This window comes from Saimiri boliviensis, chromosome X (genome assembly GCF_048565385.1).
Source record: "Saimiri boliviensis isolate mSaiBol1 chromosome X, mSaiBol1.pri, whole genome shotgun sequence".
NCBI lineage: Eukaryota > Metazoa > Chordata > Mammalia > Primates > Cebidae > Saimiri > Saimiri boliviensis.
In genome coordinates, this window is record NC_133470.1 from 117,109,602 (window position 1) to 117,127,891 (window position 18,290).

General features: G+C 37.8%; 1 protein-coding gene across 3 annotated transcripts in view; it reads right to left on the bottom strand.

Moving 5' to 3' along the window:
* Positions 1–18,290, bottom strand: part of DOCK11 (dedicator of cytokinesis 11) — a 193,231-nt gene that overhangs the window by 37,072 nt on the left and 137,869 nt on the right. For all 3 annotated transcript variants that reach the window (XM_074391711.1, XM_074391712.1, XM_003931062.4), the window contains 7 exons: positions 13,170–13,236; positions 10,325–10,372; positions 8,932–9,074; positions 6,941–7,056; positions 4,653–4,790; positions 1,777–1,959; positions 95–208 (listed from right to left, as the gene is read on the bottom strand). In XM_074391711.1, coding sequence (XP_074247812.1) covers positions 95–208; positions 1,777–1,959; positions 4,653–4,790; positions 6,941–7,056; positions 8,932–9,074; positions 10,325–10,372; positions 13,170–13,236 — 809 coding nt within the window. The remainder of the gene's footprint in view (positions 1–94; positions 209–1,776; positions 1,960–4,652; positions 4,791–6,940; positions 7,057–8,931; positions 9,075–10,324; positions 10,373–13,169; positions 13,237–18,290) is intronic.

Below are 18,290 nucleotides of genomic sequence, written 5' to 3' on the forward strand. Positions count from 1 at the left end.
ATACTATCCAAAGCTGTGAATCCAACAGTTTGAGAGTTTAAACTTCCCTGATAGTAAAGGTGCTTCTAATTTATTATTTGAAATGAGAACGTACCTTCATAGGTCTGTCACTATTTGCAAAATTATTGATTATGAATAAAGACTCCTGAAATCTTGATCCTCCGCTTAGTGCTACATCAGCTATCAGTTGGCTTACAGCAATTATTATCTGTGGAAAGAAGTAACATTATTTTTCAAATACTTTTTGAGCAAATGCTGCTTATTCTCATCATTTTATAAGTATATAAGCACTCACATGAAATGCTTCTTTTAAAGATTCTACACTGTACCATTATAATGTATTTTCTTTATCTATGAGGAGGTTACATTCTTCTGCTTTCAACAAGCTGCTTATGGTTGTTTCTCCGTTAATAATCTTGTCTCCAGTAAACAACTCTAATGGGACAGACCATGGCAGTGAAGATATAAAGAGGACCAAGGATTTCTCATATTACAATGAGGGCCACTGAGTCAAGCAGTCCCAATTGTGGTTTAGTTCATAACTATTTCATCCAATAAACCCCAAAGTGTGGAGATGTTGAATAATAACTATCATGTAGGAAGTATTAATCATGTGCTACACATTGCATCAGGCACTACATGCACCTTGTTTTAATCCTCAGGGTAACACTGCAAAGTGAAATACCCAGTCTCATTTCATAGATAAGGAAACAGGTTCAGCCAGATTGAGTGACTTGCTTAGGGTCACACAGCAAGTAACGATTTAAGCTATGATTTAAGCACAGGTAGGCCTGATTCCAAAGTCCATGCTTTCCACTAAACCTTGAGACATCTCTCACCTTTAAAGTAAGTGGGCATACTGGAGCATGAAAAACATAAACTGTGTTATCTGTTCTATAAAATCTAACAAGCTTGTTATGTAATCATCTCATTTAATCCTCATTAAAAACTCTATGAGCTAGGTAACAATATTTACCCCCACCGAATTTGCAGAAACGGAGGCGCTGAGAGGCTAAGGAAGTAACTTGTTCCAGGTCACATAGGATGTGGCAGTCCTCAAATCTGAACTAGAGACTGGGTGTGGTGGCTCATGCCTGTAATCCCAGCATTTTGGGGGCTGTGGCGTGTGGATCTCCTGAGGTCAGGAGTCCAAGACCAGCCTGGTCAACATGGTGAAACCCCGTCTCTACTAAAAAAACAAAAATTATCTGGGCATAGTGGCACATGCCTTTAATCACCACTACTCAGAAGGCTGAGGCAGGAGAATAACTTGAACCTGGGAGGTGGAGGTTGCAGAGAGCCAAGATTGTACCACTGCATTCCAGCCTGGGCAACAGAGCAAGAGTGTGTCTCAAAAAAACAAAAAATGAAAACAAATCAGAACTAGAACCTATGCTCTTAACATCCTTGCTCTAGAACAGCTTTGTTCCATAGAAATATGGCAAGAGCCACATACGTAATTATCAATTACCTAGTAGCTACACTAAAAAGAGATACAGCTGAAACTTATTTTAATATACTTAACCTAATACAGGCAACATATCATTTCAATGTATAATCAATATAAAACAATTGAGATATTCTACTTTTTTGCATACTTAGTCTTCAAAAGCCACAGTACATTTTACACTTTCAGCACATCTAAATTTAGACTAGTCACATGTCAAGCACTAGATGGCCACACTGTATTGGACTGGTTGGGTGGCTCTGGATCTTGATCTAGAGGTTAAAGATTGAAGAGAAGAAAGATGAAGAGGTGCTTTTATTTTCACTGACCTGTAGGTGTGTCCTCAGGAAGGTTTTCCTTTTGGTATACTCAAAGTTGTTTCTCATCAAAAGATACAAAAGTGCGGATGCTTCATTCCTGGTTGAGCTAATCTTTGATGTGCAGCACTTTAAAACCTCATAGCAAAATGCAGCACACATGTTTACTCTTCCTTTGAAAAAGGCTGAAGGGAACTAAAGAATAGGGAAAACAGAAATAAGTATCTAAAATCCAATCATAAAATCAATAGAATATCAAGTACCTTCTATATCCTCACCTAAAACTATGCCGGGTGCTTTGAGGGTACTAAATCAACATAAGGCAGGGTCTGCTCTCCAGAGAGCCTGAACTAGTTAACATAAACACCAGCATGCGTTAATAACAGAACTTAAGTCAGTATACAAGTTATTAAAAGATGTAAAGGTATTGAATATAAATGCTATAAAAGTAATGGTAAAAATCGTAATTACTTTTGTACCACCATAATACAATAAACAGGTTCTCAATATGTTTTCAAAGAATGTCTGAAATGATGAATGATGTGCCTCAAACGGGGGCATAAAAATGGGACGGTCAATTTTCATTAGTTACTCTATTGTTTTATATTTCAACAGTTTCTTTATTGTGAACATCCAAGTGCTGAGAAAATTATAACTAAAATCTACTCAACAAGTAAAGTTTATCTTTTAACAAAATGGGATATAGGAGGTATGTATATCCCCGCCACACACATACATCCTCTTCGTATAAACACCGATAGTTAAGATGCATTTTAGCAAAGAAAAAGACTATGAAAATGACTAATTATCCAAAGAGACAAGTGGTCTGTTCCTTTGAGAATGTATTCAGTCTGCTTTGTATAAGACAAAATAAACACATAACATAGACTTATTATAATTTCCCATGCTTATAGTTCTAGGTAAGAGAGTAATAAAGCTGCTTCAGAGTACATAATAGATGTTTTTCAGAGAGTGAAGCTAGAGGACCATCTTTTAAAAATTATTTCTTAGGAACCTTGAATTTAGACTCATATTATAGAAATCTACCCTTTACTTCACCTTAATACTAAGTGTAATTCTATGCAGATAATGAATGCTTAATAAAATGTTCTGATTGGCAATTGGGAAATCTCACCAATAACTTCACCAGACTAACTCTGGATGAAGCAGATACTCTGATATGAAAATAAACATTTAAGGGAGAGCATAGCTATAGCGTAGCTCATCACTACACTATGTTTTCTAACCAGATCACTCACTTCTCTGAGTGGGCAGTGGCCAAAATCATCAACGACCTCCTAACTGCCAATTCTAACAGATCTGTTTCCCCCTTTATCTTATTTGACTACTCTGTATACATCATGACAACATTGGAACTCTTTCTTTCTTTGGCTTCCATGATATCCTTCTTTCTTACCTTTCTTCCCACCTCTATGACTGCTCCCTCTCATCTGCCTTACAGAATGATTCCTCTTTGAACCTCCCTTCTATGTTGTTGTTTCTCTGCAATGTTCTGCTCTTGGTTTTCTTGCTTAAGTGGAGTCTTGCTGTGTCGCCCAGGTTGGAGTGCAGTGGCGCGATCTCGGCTCACTGCAACCTCTGTCTCCCGGGTTCAAGTGATTCTCCTGCCTCAGCCTCCCAGGTATGTGGGACTACAGGTGCCTGCCACCATGCCTGGCTAATTGTCATATTTTTAGTAGAGATGGGGTTTCACTATGTTGGCCAGGCTGATCTCAAACTCCTGACTTCAGGTGATCCATCCGCCTCGGCCTCCCAAAGAGCTAGGATTACAGGAGTGAGCAACTGTGCCTGGCCTATAATTACTGATTCTTTTATTATTTATTTTCTGTCTCCCCTAGCCCCACTAAGACCAAATGCTTCATGAGGGCCAAGAGTATATTTTGTATCTCCATTGTATCTCCGGGACCTAGTACAGCACTTGACACAGAGAAGGTGCTCAATAAATACAGTATGGATGAATGGAGAGTGACTCCAAATCTGGCTCTCCAATCTGATCCCTCTCCAGAGCAAAGATCCATATATCCTAATGTCCCATAGGTATTCAAATTCAACAGATCTATATAACAGGACTCATTAACTTTTACTGCAAATGTAGTCTTTCCCCTGTATTTCGCATCAACCACCACACTCCACCATACTATCAGTGGATCGATGACTAAATCCTGTAAATCCTGTCTCAGCATGTCTCATCTGCCTTTGACTCTTATATGTTCTCTGCCACTGCCTTACTTCAAGCCCTCATTTCTTATCTAGCTTATTGCAACTAGTCTTCTTATTGCCTTTGATACTGTCACCAATCCTTCTTCCACAGAACTTTTAAAGAGATGTTCCCCTGTCCTCACCAATTCCCTCTTAGTACAAATCTAATTGTGTTACTTCCCTGCTTAAAACTTTTCCATGACTACCTGATGCCTAAAAGATGACATCCAACTCTTAAGATGAGTCCACATGATCTGTACTCCATTTACATTTTTAGTCTCATCTCTTGCTGAATCCACATTAAATCCTAGCTCCATTGCTGCAGAAACACTTTTACTAAATTAGAGTGTTTCTCTTGCCCACCTCTGGTGGTCTATACAGACTTATTTTATCCTGATGGTATTTGTTTCTGTGTATGTGTATCTTGATGTGTGTGTGCCTCCCTCTAGGTATGATGGGGTGAAATAAAAAGTAGTTTCTGATTTGAGGGGGTTCATGGTCAGGCCCTCTGCCTGTACTTTGTTGCTCTATATTTCTATTTACAAAGGTAGCACATAATGGCTTCACCAGCTGGCATCACGTATGTCACCACAATGATCCCCATTTTCCCTTCTCTCTTTTTTGCAATGAAGAGAGCCCACCGGCTGCTCCCAAGCTTCTATCCTTACCTTACTGATGAAAGCTCTCAGTGAGGCAAATACATGTTTCAGCGATACTTCAGATTGTCCATTTTTAAGAAAAGCAAGATGGATATCAAACACTTTTTTCATTAATGGGTTGTGGCCATCATTATTTAAAAGTTGGGTCTATAAAACATTAAAAAATATGGTTTATGCCCCACTGAGAATGAGAGAATTGATTTCACCAAAACCTGTTTATAAAACCACTTTTTGGAAGTTTCAGGAAAATAAAAGGCTCTTACAAATAATTTCAGAATATTTGTGCCATCTTTCAACTTGGAAATCTCAAACAAATACAACATAAATGACATATAGAATACTTAATCCCAACATTTTAAACAGGTGCAATTTTTTTTCAATGCAACAGAGCAATATATAGGACTACTATGGCAAGAGTATATTATTTTCTATTAACCTATATCATATTGCTTCTCAATTAAGAAATCAATAAATTAAAAGTGAATACAAGCCAATCAACCTTTGTATTTCTCTGAGAGAGACCAAATATTGTAATGCATGAACGAAGAAAAATACCAATTCTATTTTATAAGATTATGATCTAAATTTACCTTAAAAGTATGTTTAATATATGGTTAGCCATTCAAGACAAATCCTCTTTGAGTACAGACAATTAACAGGTATCACAACTGAACAGACTATGTAAATTGTTTAAATGCTCCTTGCGAAGAAACAACAAATTGTAGAGAAATACCTATAGTCTGTCAACTTTGTTTTAATTAGCAATGGTTACTTTCTCCAGCCCTATCCTGCTGTCCCTCAAGAAAGTAACCAGTAGGTTACAACTTGGCCAGAAACAACAAAACCCAAAACAACAACAATCTAATGATAATACTGACAGCTGGAATCCCTGAATTGTGTTTGATTTTCCTGGCACTTTCCTTAATATATTTCGAAGCATGGTATAGTGGCTAGAATCATGCTCTCTCATAACTGGCCTAGATCTCAATCCTGATTCTGCCACTGCCCACCTATGTGACATTAACCTCCTGTGGGCCCCAGTTTCCTCATTTTCAAAAGGGAATAATAACAGTATCTATATCATCAGGTTATTATGAGGATTAAAAGTGGGTTCATATTTGTATTTTTAAGTTATTGAGATATAATTTATATACCATAAAATTCACCAGATTCAGGTATACAATTAAATTACATTTAGTAAATTCAGCAACAGAGTTGGATGACCACCACCATCTAATTTTAGAACATTTCCACTGTTTCAAAAAGATGACTCCCCTTTTTCATTCCCAGCCTTACAATGAAAAAGTGAGTTAATATTTGTAAAGCACTTAGGATAGTACCTGATACCTACCAAGAGATTATATAAATGTTTGTTAAATAAAGAAGAGGTATCAGAATAGGAGGAAGAAATACAATGTACGCCATGATATCTAATGGCTTTCTTATTTATTGGCATGATGAAAAATGCATTTTAATATAGAATGAACCTAATACTTCATAAAGGGATCTGTAGTCTATTTATTAAAGGGATTCTGCAGTCTATTTCATATTAGTATCTAATTCAGTTCTTCTTTATAAGCCTCTTTGAAAAGCACAGGCCAGGTTTCCATAGAAAATCTAGAGGGCTGAAGCAATTAACTCAATTACTTAGAGAAGAGGGAAAAAAGGAGAAAAAAAATCTGTATAACTGAAGTGAAAACACACAAGATTTTTCACCTTTGAGTTCTCACATTACAATCACATCATTTTTACTTTTCAAAGCACTCTCACATCCATTATCCCACTTCCCCCTCCAATAACCCTACAAGATAATTGCTTTTACCTTCTTTTAAAAATCATAGCAGTAATGATTTGCACTGAGAAGCAAACATCTGAGAAAAAACGCTAAGTGCCTGACTAGGGAAGTCAGCCAGCCTGCCTGGACATCATCCACCCTGACAGGATACCTCATCACAATGGGTATTTGGGGAAACAGATCCAATCATATTTTGGGCTACAAATTGCTGGCTATTTAAAGTATGGAAAACAAACTTGCTATTAAACATGAAAATCTAATATAATTTAAGAAGTAGAAGGGAGCTTAAGGGCAAGTTAGTCCATTCCCTTCCCTTTATGGATGACACAAGTCAGTCTCAGTGACTTCCAGGATCACATGATAACCAAACTAGAACTGCCATCCACTTTTCCTGACTATTCATGTCAGTATTTTCACTGCACTACCACACATCTGACTAGGTAATTTCTGTATAATGTTTCTTTGCAATGGTACCAACTGAATTGTAACTATTCATTTTTACCTTGAAGCACTGAGTGAAAAATGATATGGTATCTAGTACTGTTAGGGAAACTTCAGTAGCTGTATTGCCTTCGAGAAGCGCCTGGTGGAAAATGTCTGCTTCGGTTGTTGTAGAACCTACGATTAAAAAGGTAAATTAAACTTTTCCCAACAGGAAGATGCACATAATGGTGTTGAATGACTTTCTACCCAAAGACTCAGAGAGAGACAAGCAAGAAGAAAGGGGGCTCAGCTGGGCACAGTGGCTCACACATGTAATTCCAACACTTTGAGAGGCTGAGGCTGGTGGATCACGAGGTCAGGAGTTTGAGACCAGCATGATCACCATGGTAAAACTCTGTCTCTACTAGAAATACAAAAAATTAGCCAGGCATGGTGGCACACGCCTTTAATCCCAGCTACTCGGGAGGCTGAGGCAGGAGAATTGCTTGAACCTGGGAGGTGGAGGTTGCAGCGAGCTGAGATTGTGCCACTGTTCTCCAGGCTGGGTGACAGTGAGACTCTGTCTCAAGAAAAAAAAAAAAAAAAGAAAAAAGAGAAAAGAAAAGAAACGGAGCTCACAGTGTCATACTGTATTTAACTCCTCAATCAAATATAGTCTAGGTCAGGCGTCCCCAAACTTTTTACACAGGGGGCCAGTTCACTGTCCCTCAGACCGTTGGAGGGCAGGCACATACTGTGCTCCTCTCACTGACCACCAGTGAAAGAGGTGCCCCTTCCTAAACTGTGGCGGGGGGCTGGATAAATGGCCTCAGGGGGCCGCATGCGGCTCGCGGGCCGTAGTTTGGGGACGCCTGGTCTAGGTTAATCAATTTCACTAGTTTTCATTATAGTTCTGTATCAACAGCTCTGTAGGACAAAATTAGGTGCCCACCTCTTTGGAGACAAGGTATCAGTGATGAACTCTGGCGATGTAACTAGGAAATAATGAGGGAGGCATTTTAAGTCATGCCACTAGTTATGTGGGTAAAAATGAGAAACCACTGAATAGAAATTCAGCTCCAGATACCAGTAATGCCTTATGGTCAGACATTTTCGATTATGCCAATTATACCAGATTTGTTTCTAAATCAGAAGGAAAACAAGTATCTTGGAGGCAACTGAAAGGAAGTAGGTTCATCACATTTTTACAAGGAGCTGATGGCTTTAAAACATGCAGATTTAAAGGTCCTGAGTCTATTAGCTCAGGGTCTAGCAGGACATTATTTTTTATTACTAGGTCTTACCACAAAGCCAGTTTTGCTGGCTTCCTTTTCTGAAACCTTCAGAGGACTGTGTGGAAACAAAACATTCTCACTCTTTGAGTTGTTATTAATATTTGTTTTTCATAGAATAGCTTCCATTTATATAACCCTCTAGCTTTCACAGTTGGGCAAGATTTCTCTCCTTGCCCTATTTGCCTTGTCAATACTTCAACCTGTCTGAAATACACCTTTGCCAAACTAGCATTTAGGGTTCACTGATTTCTGCAGTTAACTCAGCATGTTCATTCCCTAATCATTAAATGACCAAATGTAACTAAATAAATATTACACATACTATTATATTAAGATGTCAATATTTGCATTAAAGTTTAACAGTAGGAATGAAGAATACCCAATATAAAAATAAGAGAACAGCAAAAATGTCATGGGAAAAATTTAATTTTTTTGACGCTAAGAAGAAAACACCATGACCTAAAATTGTTGAAAAATCCATGTGTATTTTATCATTTTGTAGTCATGTACGATGAAACTGATTATATATAAGTAAATAGCAGAGAGATGCAAACACACATATGTATGGGAAATCATTTCTAATCATATTGGCAATTTAAACCAGGACTTCTTTTCTTCATACAAATTTAATGAATACAGGTGATATTTTGTTACATGCATAGAATGTGTAATGATCAAGTCAGGATATTTAGGATGTCCATGACCTTAAGTTTTTATTATTTAAACCAGGACTTCTTTAAGGTCAAATGGGTACCCCACATACATTTTCACTTACTGTGATTAAGTGTGAATGAACTTTCTAGGCTACTAAGATGCTGAAGCCGGGCCTGCATTACTCCTGATCTGTTTCGAAGAGCAGGCATGGTTTGCGATTTTCGGTCTATTCCAAAGTGTTTTGACAGCCAGGCATCATGTACCCTAAAATAAATGTCAAAGTCAGGAAGTGGAGTGCTCTAATAACATATCTCAATGTTATAATCTTTTTAACTAAAAAATCATTAGGTTTCCACATAAACATAATAGTATACTCAAGGATTAAATGAAGTGTCACTAGAAATTGGATGAAGTTTTAATGTATCTTTAAAATAGCATATGTGAATATAATTAAAGAATTTAGAAAGAGCTTCCACTTCCCTCTTTTTTCTCAAAAATATCAGAGATAAGTGGCTAACACTCCAATAAGATTCGGTCTTTTCCAGGAGGTGAGGAAGGGCAAGAGTGGGAAGAAATAGCCAGAGATTCACCAAGGGTTGAAATGAGAGGGAAAATTCTAGTGTCAGATGTTCAAAATGAGTGCCAATCAAATCTGTTTCTGTACTTTGTCTATTGCTAAGATTTACAAACTTTTCTTTGTTTTCCTTTAATGTTGTTTCCATTTAAAAAATTACAACTGGGTCATACATGGACTAAGGAAAAAGTAGTTTGTCTATCCTCTAGTAAACATAGTGGGATAGCTGACAGAAATCTTGGAGACTGAGGCTCATGGTAATGATGGCCATACCACCTCCAAGTTATGAGAGAAGATGGTGGAAATTGGAATCCTCACCACCCTAACTACCTATCCTTAGGACGTTCCAGAGACTCAGCAATAATCACCATCCACACAGCCTCTTAAAAACTAATGTTTTAAACTATTTTTGAGCTCCTTTAAAGACTAACTCCACCCCTAAAATATATCTCATTGAAATAAGTAAGTAATCTTCTTCACCTTAGAATCTCTCAAATATTTCCTCAAGTATTTATTTCACTAGGACTTATATGGCAAAAAGAGGAAATAAATATATCATTTATGTCCCAATCGCTGTTGGAGATTTCTGTTTACCTTAGTAACTGAGGTGAGTATTGATAGATTTCAGACAAAAGCACAGACCTTACAGTTAGTTGTACAGGTTCTTCCCCTGGATCTAGCCCCTTCTCCATTCCTTTAGAAAAGATAAGCATCTCACAAGGTAGAAACTCTGTATATCACTTTAATCATCACCCCTTGGGAAGCTGGAAAATGTAAAAGTTCCCATTCATTTAAACTTTCAGTTGGGACATGTTAACTATATTACAGGTGTCTCAATGTTAACTCAAAATATATAACCTAGGTTTTACATGGCATGACTAAGATTGCTCTCTGTTGGAAGAGAAGGAAAAAGTAGAAATTACAGTGCTATGGGACTTACCTTGCTATATTTCTTTTCCCCATATATCTAAAGTGAAACAAGCATACTCTAGAAAGAAAAACAACAGCATGTTAGTAATGTATTAACTTCCTCTACAATTTAACAAGTGATATCTTAAGTCATCAGTTACAAAGAATGGCCTATTCAAATCATATTATAATGATATGCGTTTTGCTATGCAGAAATACGTAGATAATTGTGGGCTTGCCATATTCTATCTTTCTACATTTATTTGTTACAATTACAACAACACTAAAAGCTTCATGTCTTCATATAGAATTTTAATGACAGATTTAAAAAAAAAAACTGTCAATGCAAATCACCCTTTATGCTCTGTTAACATATCATAGAAAAGGTCTCTATCAGTCATTTTTGTTTTTCACACAGGATCTTGCTCTGTCACCCATGCTGGAATGCAGTTGAATGATCATGCAAGGCTCACTGCAGCCTCGACCTCCCAGGCTCAAGTGATTCTCTCACCTCAGCCTCCCAAGTACCTGGAACCACAGGTGCACACCATCATGCCCAGCTAATGTTTTATTTTTTGTAGATAATAGATCTGGCTATGTTCCCCATGCTGGTCTCAAACTCCTGAGCTCAAGTGATCCTCCTGCCTCAGCTTCCCAAAGTGCTGGGATTATAGGCGTGAGCCACCATACCTGACCCACCAGCATAGTCATTAATATCTTTAAAAGTTTCTTCAGCACTAAAAATTGGGGTAATTTCTACATTTTTAACAATAGCATTAAAATACTTTATATTATTAAAAATTTCAAATGCATACAAAAGTAGGGAGAGGACCATAGTTAACTCCCACATACCCAATCACCCCCCAGATTCAACAACGATTGAACTCATGGCTATTTTTGTTTGACCTCTGCCCTGAATAGGTCCCCTGATATCCCTCCACCCTCCCTACCTCCTGTGTTTCTAAAGCAAATCTCCAACATCAGATAGTTTCATTAGCAAATATTTCATTACAATTACAGTAGTTAAAAAAAATCTTAACTGCTGTTTATTCTCCGGACATTTTCTGCAAAAGTTTGTTAAGACTCTAATCCGAGGGTTATGCATTCATATGCTTTGTTTTTGTAGACATGCACATACGAATCATGTATGTGTGTTGGGAATACTCTGAACCCCTCTGTGGTGACTGAACAACCCCAAGCTTCTCGAAGAATTGGCAAAACCCAAGCTATCTGAAATAACAAGAAGAAATTGTTGATTTTCAACCTGTAAATTCTCTTACAATTTGGTTTCTCCAAAATGAGTTATTTGCTTTGTGTTACTTGCTGTATTGATTTGAGAAAATGAAGGATAATGTGAAATGTTGAGCTGCAACTTGTAACTTTGGCTCTACTGAACTGTTCTGGTAAAAACAGGAACTCTGAAAGGGACTAACCACATAGCTTGACTGTCGAAGAGAGATGACAGCACGTAATAGGCTTTTCATTGCAGAGAGCCTATAAAGGGACATGTAATAAAGAGGCTTTTTACCTGGATTCCTTTCCCAGGAAAGGCATATTGATTAGGGCCCTGGAAAGGGAATGCGACCCTTATGGAGAGCCTATAAACAGACGCCTGAGGGGCGCCTGTCTCTGTGGTTGAGATAAGGATGTAAAAGTCTTTCTCTTCTCCCACCGCTCCTCCAAGGCTACATGGAGGCCCCTCCTCTTGCAGTTTTTCTGAAGTCAGGCTGGTTGTCCTGTGTCAGATCCTGTTTCCCCTATAGCTGTGAGCCCAATACGTTCTTGCTGATAATCATAAGTTTATGTTTAACCTATATTCTTGCTAAGGTGTATGAATTCTATGCTGACACACAGAAAGTTATCTTTACATTGTTCTGCTTTTATAATACCATGTTGTGATTTTTGTGCATCAGTTTTTGCTAATGTATTATTTTGTGTAATTATCACTGAAACTTTGTGTAACCTCGCTCCCCCTCCTCTATTGAAAGAGCACAATGAAAACTGAAGTTTTCAGGGGAATGTCAGACATCCATGGAACAGCATTATGTGGTGTCTCCCCTAGGCCCAGCTTTAAGGAAAACTTTTTCCTTCTCTCTCTTTCTTTTTCACCAACTATTCAATCACTTTGAGAGATCTTAAACCCACGCTGATGTATTGGGAGCTGGTCTTGCCAATATATGTGTACTATTACAAAATTTATTGCATTTTATTCTATGTCTAATTTTTCTTTTAGCTTCCAATAATCATATAAAAATAGCTCAGGATGAAACATAGGACAACTTCCCATCTCCAGAGTAGGTTTTCCCCCAAGTGTCTTGTAATACGTACATACATATATATGTATTCCATATATATGTATGTATATATATACATATATGTCTATATATGTTTTGCTACACAGAGATACAGAGATACATACACATATACATACATATGTGTGTGTACATATATATGTATACACACACATACACAGACACATTTCTACAGTGGGTAGAATTACTCAGCTCTACATAAAAGTATAAATTCTAAATTCCAATGATTTACACTGTTCCACTAATCCAGCATCTTTTCCAAATGAATGATGTAGGACAGCTGATACCACTTCTAGTTTTTCAGATCACAGAAAGCCTTTTGCTGAGCTGAAAAGATGGTTCATTATTAGCTAGAGTTTTCAGGAATATAGCAGGTATTCCACGTTCACATTTTTCTTCTATCTACAGGTAAAGAATCTACATGCCAGCCTCTATATTATCAAAATAATTTAATATTTTCTACATTATTAGCAAATAAGCTATTAAAAACAGAAAAAAAATGGTAACAGTTAAATTCTCCCCAAATAATGGGAAAGTGTAAGAAGATAAATTAATATAACTTACTCTAAAAGTATAAGAATGTTTATGAGCTCCTGAGGAGACACTTTATTCCAGTAAGTTAAGAGAGTATCTGAAAATGAAATAAATAAAGTGTTAGATCTTGAAACAATTATAGCAAATAGCACAGTGAATCCTCAAGTCCTATGTAGCTTCAAGGACTATCAACTCAAGGCCAATCTTGTTTCATCTATATTCTTCTCTCCCCTCCCACTGCCCAGCACATGCACTGTATTCTTTTGAATTAATCCCAAATATATCATTTAATTGGTAATTATTTCAGCATCAATGATCCTTTTTATGTGCTTTGTCTATGTACTTTTGGGTTGCTTATCCAAATCTTTGTATCATTTCTGAAGACAGAGGAAGGGAAGCTGTGTTTTTACTTTAGATGTAGTGTTTTTAATGAACTCCCTAAAATTTTATGCAAGATGGTGTGTTTATGTGCACTTTTCTGAGAAGGTCAAGTGCCTTTGCCTGCTACTCAGAGGACTCTGTGAATCAAAAAGTTTAAGAATTTTAAACTTTTGGCTGGGCGTGGTGGCTCACACCTATAATCCCAGCACTTTGGGAGGCTGAGGTGGGCAGATCACTTGAGCTGAGGAGCTTGAGACCAGCCTGTACAACATGATGAAACACTGTCTATACTAAAAACATAAAAATTAGCTGGGCATGGTGGGAGGCACCTGTAATTTCAGCTACTCGGGAGGCTGAGGCAGGAGCATTGCTTGCCCCTGGGAGGTAGAGGCTGCAGTGAGCCAAGATCTGCCACTGCACTCCAGCCTGGGCCACAAAGCAAGACTCCATCTCAAAAAATAAATAAATAAATAAACTTTATAAGAAGAGACAGATAACTTTCCTTTTTCTCTTTGCCCTTGGATTATAACCTCTGATGTCCTACCTATCTGTGGAACAACTATTTCAGACACAAAAGTCTCTTAGATCTATCACATATACTTCTCTTTTCTACCCATTTCTTCCCCAACACACCTACTTACTGAGATTTCTTCTTAAAAAAAAAAACAAAAAACAAAAACAAAAAACAGTGCCACCACTTGACTTTCCGTTCCTTTTTTATCCTCCTTTGATGGAGCTAATGTTGTCAGCAGATCCTCCTCTAACTGTAAAAATCACATAGTTATCACAAAAGCAGGCAAATGACTTAATTCCCAACTGAGCTGGAACCTCTCAATGATAAAGATGGAAGACGAGGCAGTGTTGGCTTTATGGAGGGGCAAGGAGGATGAGGGATGGGGGGAGGGTGACTTAGTTACTTCCAATTTTCCAATTGTTTTATAAGATGACAAATATTGCTAGGTTTCAATGATTACAAAATGCTAATCAAGAATAAAACTGAAAATAGACTTAAAATTTGACTTGTTTTAAAACTTAGGTTGGGCTCTGTGGCTCATGCCTGTAATCCCAGCAATTTGGGAAGCTGAGGAAGGCAGATCATGAGGTCAGGAGTTCAAGACCAGCCTGACCAACATGGTGAAACTCTGTCTCTAATAAAAATACAAAATTAGCTGGGTGTGGTGATGCGTGCCTGTAATCCCAGCTACTCAGGAGGCTGAGGCAGGAGAATCACTTGAACTCGGGAGGCAGAGGTTGCAGTGAGCCGAGATTGCGCCACTGCACTCCAGCTTGGGCGACAGAGTCACACTCCATTTCATAAAAAAAAAAAAAAAAAAAAAAAAAAAAAAAAAAAAAAAAAAAAAAAAAATTAAGCTAGCAGTGACTTCCAGTCTCCCTATCTGCCATTGGGTGCCTTTCTACTTAGAGGAGATTGGGGTCCCCCAGAAGTCCGTGCGTTTCCAGCCTGCATTCTGGGCTCCCCCAGAAGTCCCTGCGTTTCCGGGTCAAAGGGCAGCTTGCCACGCCGCTGCCTGAGGGCGTTGGCTTCGGACTCCTGTGGGTTAGTTCTTCCAACCGAAAAGTTGGTGCCTCCTTTCCAGCGAAAACCCGGGACTTTCCATCCATCCGTGAGCATCCATCCCCCTCGCCCCATGTCCTAAGGCAACTTCGGAGAAGGTCTGTGAAAGGGGTAGAAGGGCTTGCCCTCACAGCGGCCTCGCTCCCATCAACAGCAAGTCTGCCATTTTCTTAACGCCACTGTTGTCAAGCGACAAGGTCATCCCTCCCATTCTCAAATCTGTGAACATGATGCAGGCAGGGAACGCGAGTGGAGGAGGGAGGAGAGGCGATAAGAAATCTTCAGAAAGAGAGTCATTACAGTTTAGTGTACGTGATTTGGAATGTGACAGTTTTAAAAAAACATGGCTGACGCTCAAAGAACTCCATGATAAAGAGCTGCGGCGTTTACAAGCAAAATTAACAAGTCTGAGGAAACAGCGATTGTCAGATGGGAGGTGGACAGGCTCTATAGCCAAAATTAAAGAGTTGACTGAACAGCAGAAAGTCCTGCAGGGCACCATTAATGACTTAAAAGACCAGGTAAAGGCAAAAACCTGTGACCGCTGTTCAATGAAAGAAACATACAGGCTTACGCTAGAGAAAGCCTATTATGAAATGCAACAACGAAATCATTTCTTTATTGCTGAACTCACTAAACAAAGAAATAAATTACAAAAAGAAAATAAAATGCTTCATAAAAGAATAAAACTATGTCTACAACAGTTTCAGACTTCTTCTGATTGTGATGACCTCTTTCCTGGTATTCAAATGACTATGTCAGATTTTTCAGCCAGGGAGCCTGCACAAGTAAGCCAGGAGCATGTGTCTATCAGATCGATACAACAATCACAAAGTAAACAGATGAAACCTACAAGCACAAAAGAACTGCAACAAAGTTCAGAGTTTCTAATTCCATCCTTTAGTCAAGACTCCTTTAAAGTGCCAGGGGTCCCTTTTGCAAAAAGTACCCCTAAGGACACTAAGCATGACACAGAAGACAGTGCCATCCAGAAGTCACTGGCAAGCTCTATTTTAACATCTTCACTTAGTTTTCAAAGGAGGTATGAATTTCAAGATTTTTTCAATCCTTGTGAAGACAAGGTTGGCCAGCCAAAAGGGACATTTCAAACAAAGGTCTCCTCCCAAAAAGTAACTCAGATTGCCATACCTTGGAACACTTTCACTATGTCCTCAGAAGAATACCCAACTCAAATATCTGAAACTTTACAGGAACAAGAGGATTATTCTATAACCTCATTTGACCCTCGTACGAAGGAAAAGAAAATAATCCCTTTGAATCTCCTTCCTTTCGACTCTACGTTAAAATCTAGACCAAGAATAAGAATAGATGCTATTCCTTATTATAACATTGAATTTGCAGCGAGAGATAGCTCTAACCAGACACCTTCCAGCGAACAGTCTGCTTTGGAGAATATTAATGAATCTACACATGCAGAGTATGGTACCAATAAGCCTCAATGTGATACTGAGAGTGTCTTTTTGGGGTCTGCGCTAAAGAGAAAAGTGAAGATACAGTCACAAAGAAAGAGGAAGTAGCTTCCCGGTTTCCCCCATCTTCTCTCTTAAGGAAGCAACAATGTTTTACTTTTTCAACAGAATAGTCTTCCTGTCAATTCAGACTGTGTAACTGGTTAACTCCTGACTCTTATTCCTTTTCTCACGATATAATAAACTAAGCAATAAGGCCTGAAAATGTTTGGCAAATATATCTAAGACTTTGAAATAGTAAATTTTTGTCAGTTAATAAAATGCAGCTAGAAGTAGAGAATGAAATTTATTCTTCAGAATCCATATAAAAGTGTGAAGATAGAACATCTTTTCATTGGCATTAAAACTGCTACCGTGTATGACTCAATAAAAAAGAAAGTCAAGAGAGGACCTCAAGGGTGTGGACTTGAAAGAGATCAATATTTAAATGCATATAGAGTAACTAAAACGGAATATTTACCGGACAAGACAAAGTAACTAGAATACATTCATTGAGAAGGATCTAGAGAAGACATTTATAACAAAATATGACTTTACAGATATACGGCATGACTTTATACATATAAAGACAAAGAGATGTGACATAGACTGTATACTAGTTATTGAAAATGTGCTTTTTTAAAATCAAAAAGCAAGAGTAGAAGACTACAAAACCTAACAAAGACCAAATATTTGGTGCAGAGTATTGCCACTGAGCAAGCATGGTCAACATTTTCAAGAATAAGAGGAACTATCAAGTTCACAAGAAATAAAACAGTCATGGTTTTACCCATGACATAAAAACAAAAACAAACAAAAAAGAAAACCAGAGCCTTGTCACTGGTTAGCAAAAAATGTGGTGGTGGTGGTGGTGGTGGTGGTGGTGGTGGTGTGTGTGTGTGTGTGAGTGTGTGTGTGTGTGTGTGAGAGAGAGAGAGAGAGAGAGAGAGAGAGAGAGAGAGAGACCTACAGTGGAGGAGGGGAGAGAACTAGTCAGCAATGCATCTCTTCCCTTCCTCCTACTGTCTCTCATTCTCCCTCATCTTAGTTTCTTTGGGCTGTGGTGGTATTGAACCACTTCAACTACTTTTTTGTTCAGTTCTGCTTTTTTTCTAATGTATCTCTTGAACTTATTTTTTTTTTTTAAGGCTAGTCAAGTGAGGCAATGGGAGTGGAGAAGAGACAAAGATTGGGCCTCTTCTTTAAAAAAAAAACAAAACAAATTTATTGAGAGATTCATTTACCATAAAATGCCCACATAAATAGTGCAAAACAGTACAACAGCTTATAGTTTGGGTCAAGACTAGTGAAACCTTCACCACAGTTTTAGAACATTTTCATTGCCTTAAGAATAAACTCCATAAACACTGGCAATTTCCAGATTCCCCACATAATCTTTGATGTTTATGCTAAATCATACATTCCTAGAACTTGAAGATTCCAGTTATTTTTATTATATTAAAGAACTTTAGAATTTATTCATATCTAGCTATTTGTTTTAATGTTTCTATAGCTACTTAGATATAAACTTATTTTAATTCTTTACATCCTGTATAATTATATTTAAAACAAGCAATAATTACTAAAAATAAAAAATAGAAAATGAGTAAAAGATAGCAATGACTATGATGATCCCAGGTACTTTATGTTTTTCATTCTTGCATTGTTTTTTAACAAAAGTATTGCAAAAAGGAAGAGAAGAGAGGAAACTATATAAGTCAATGT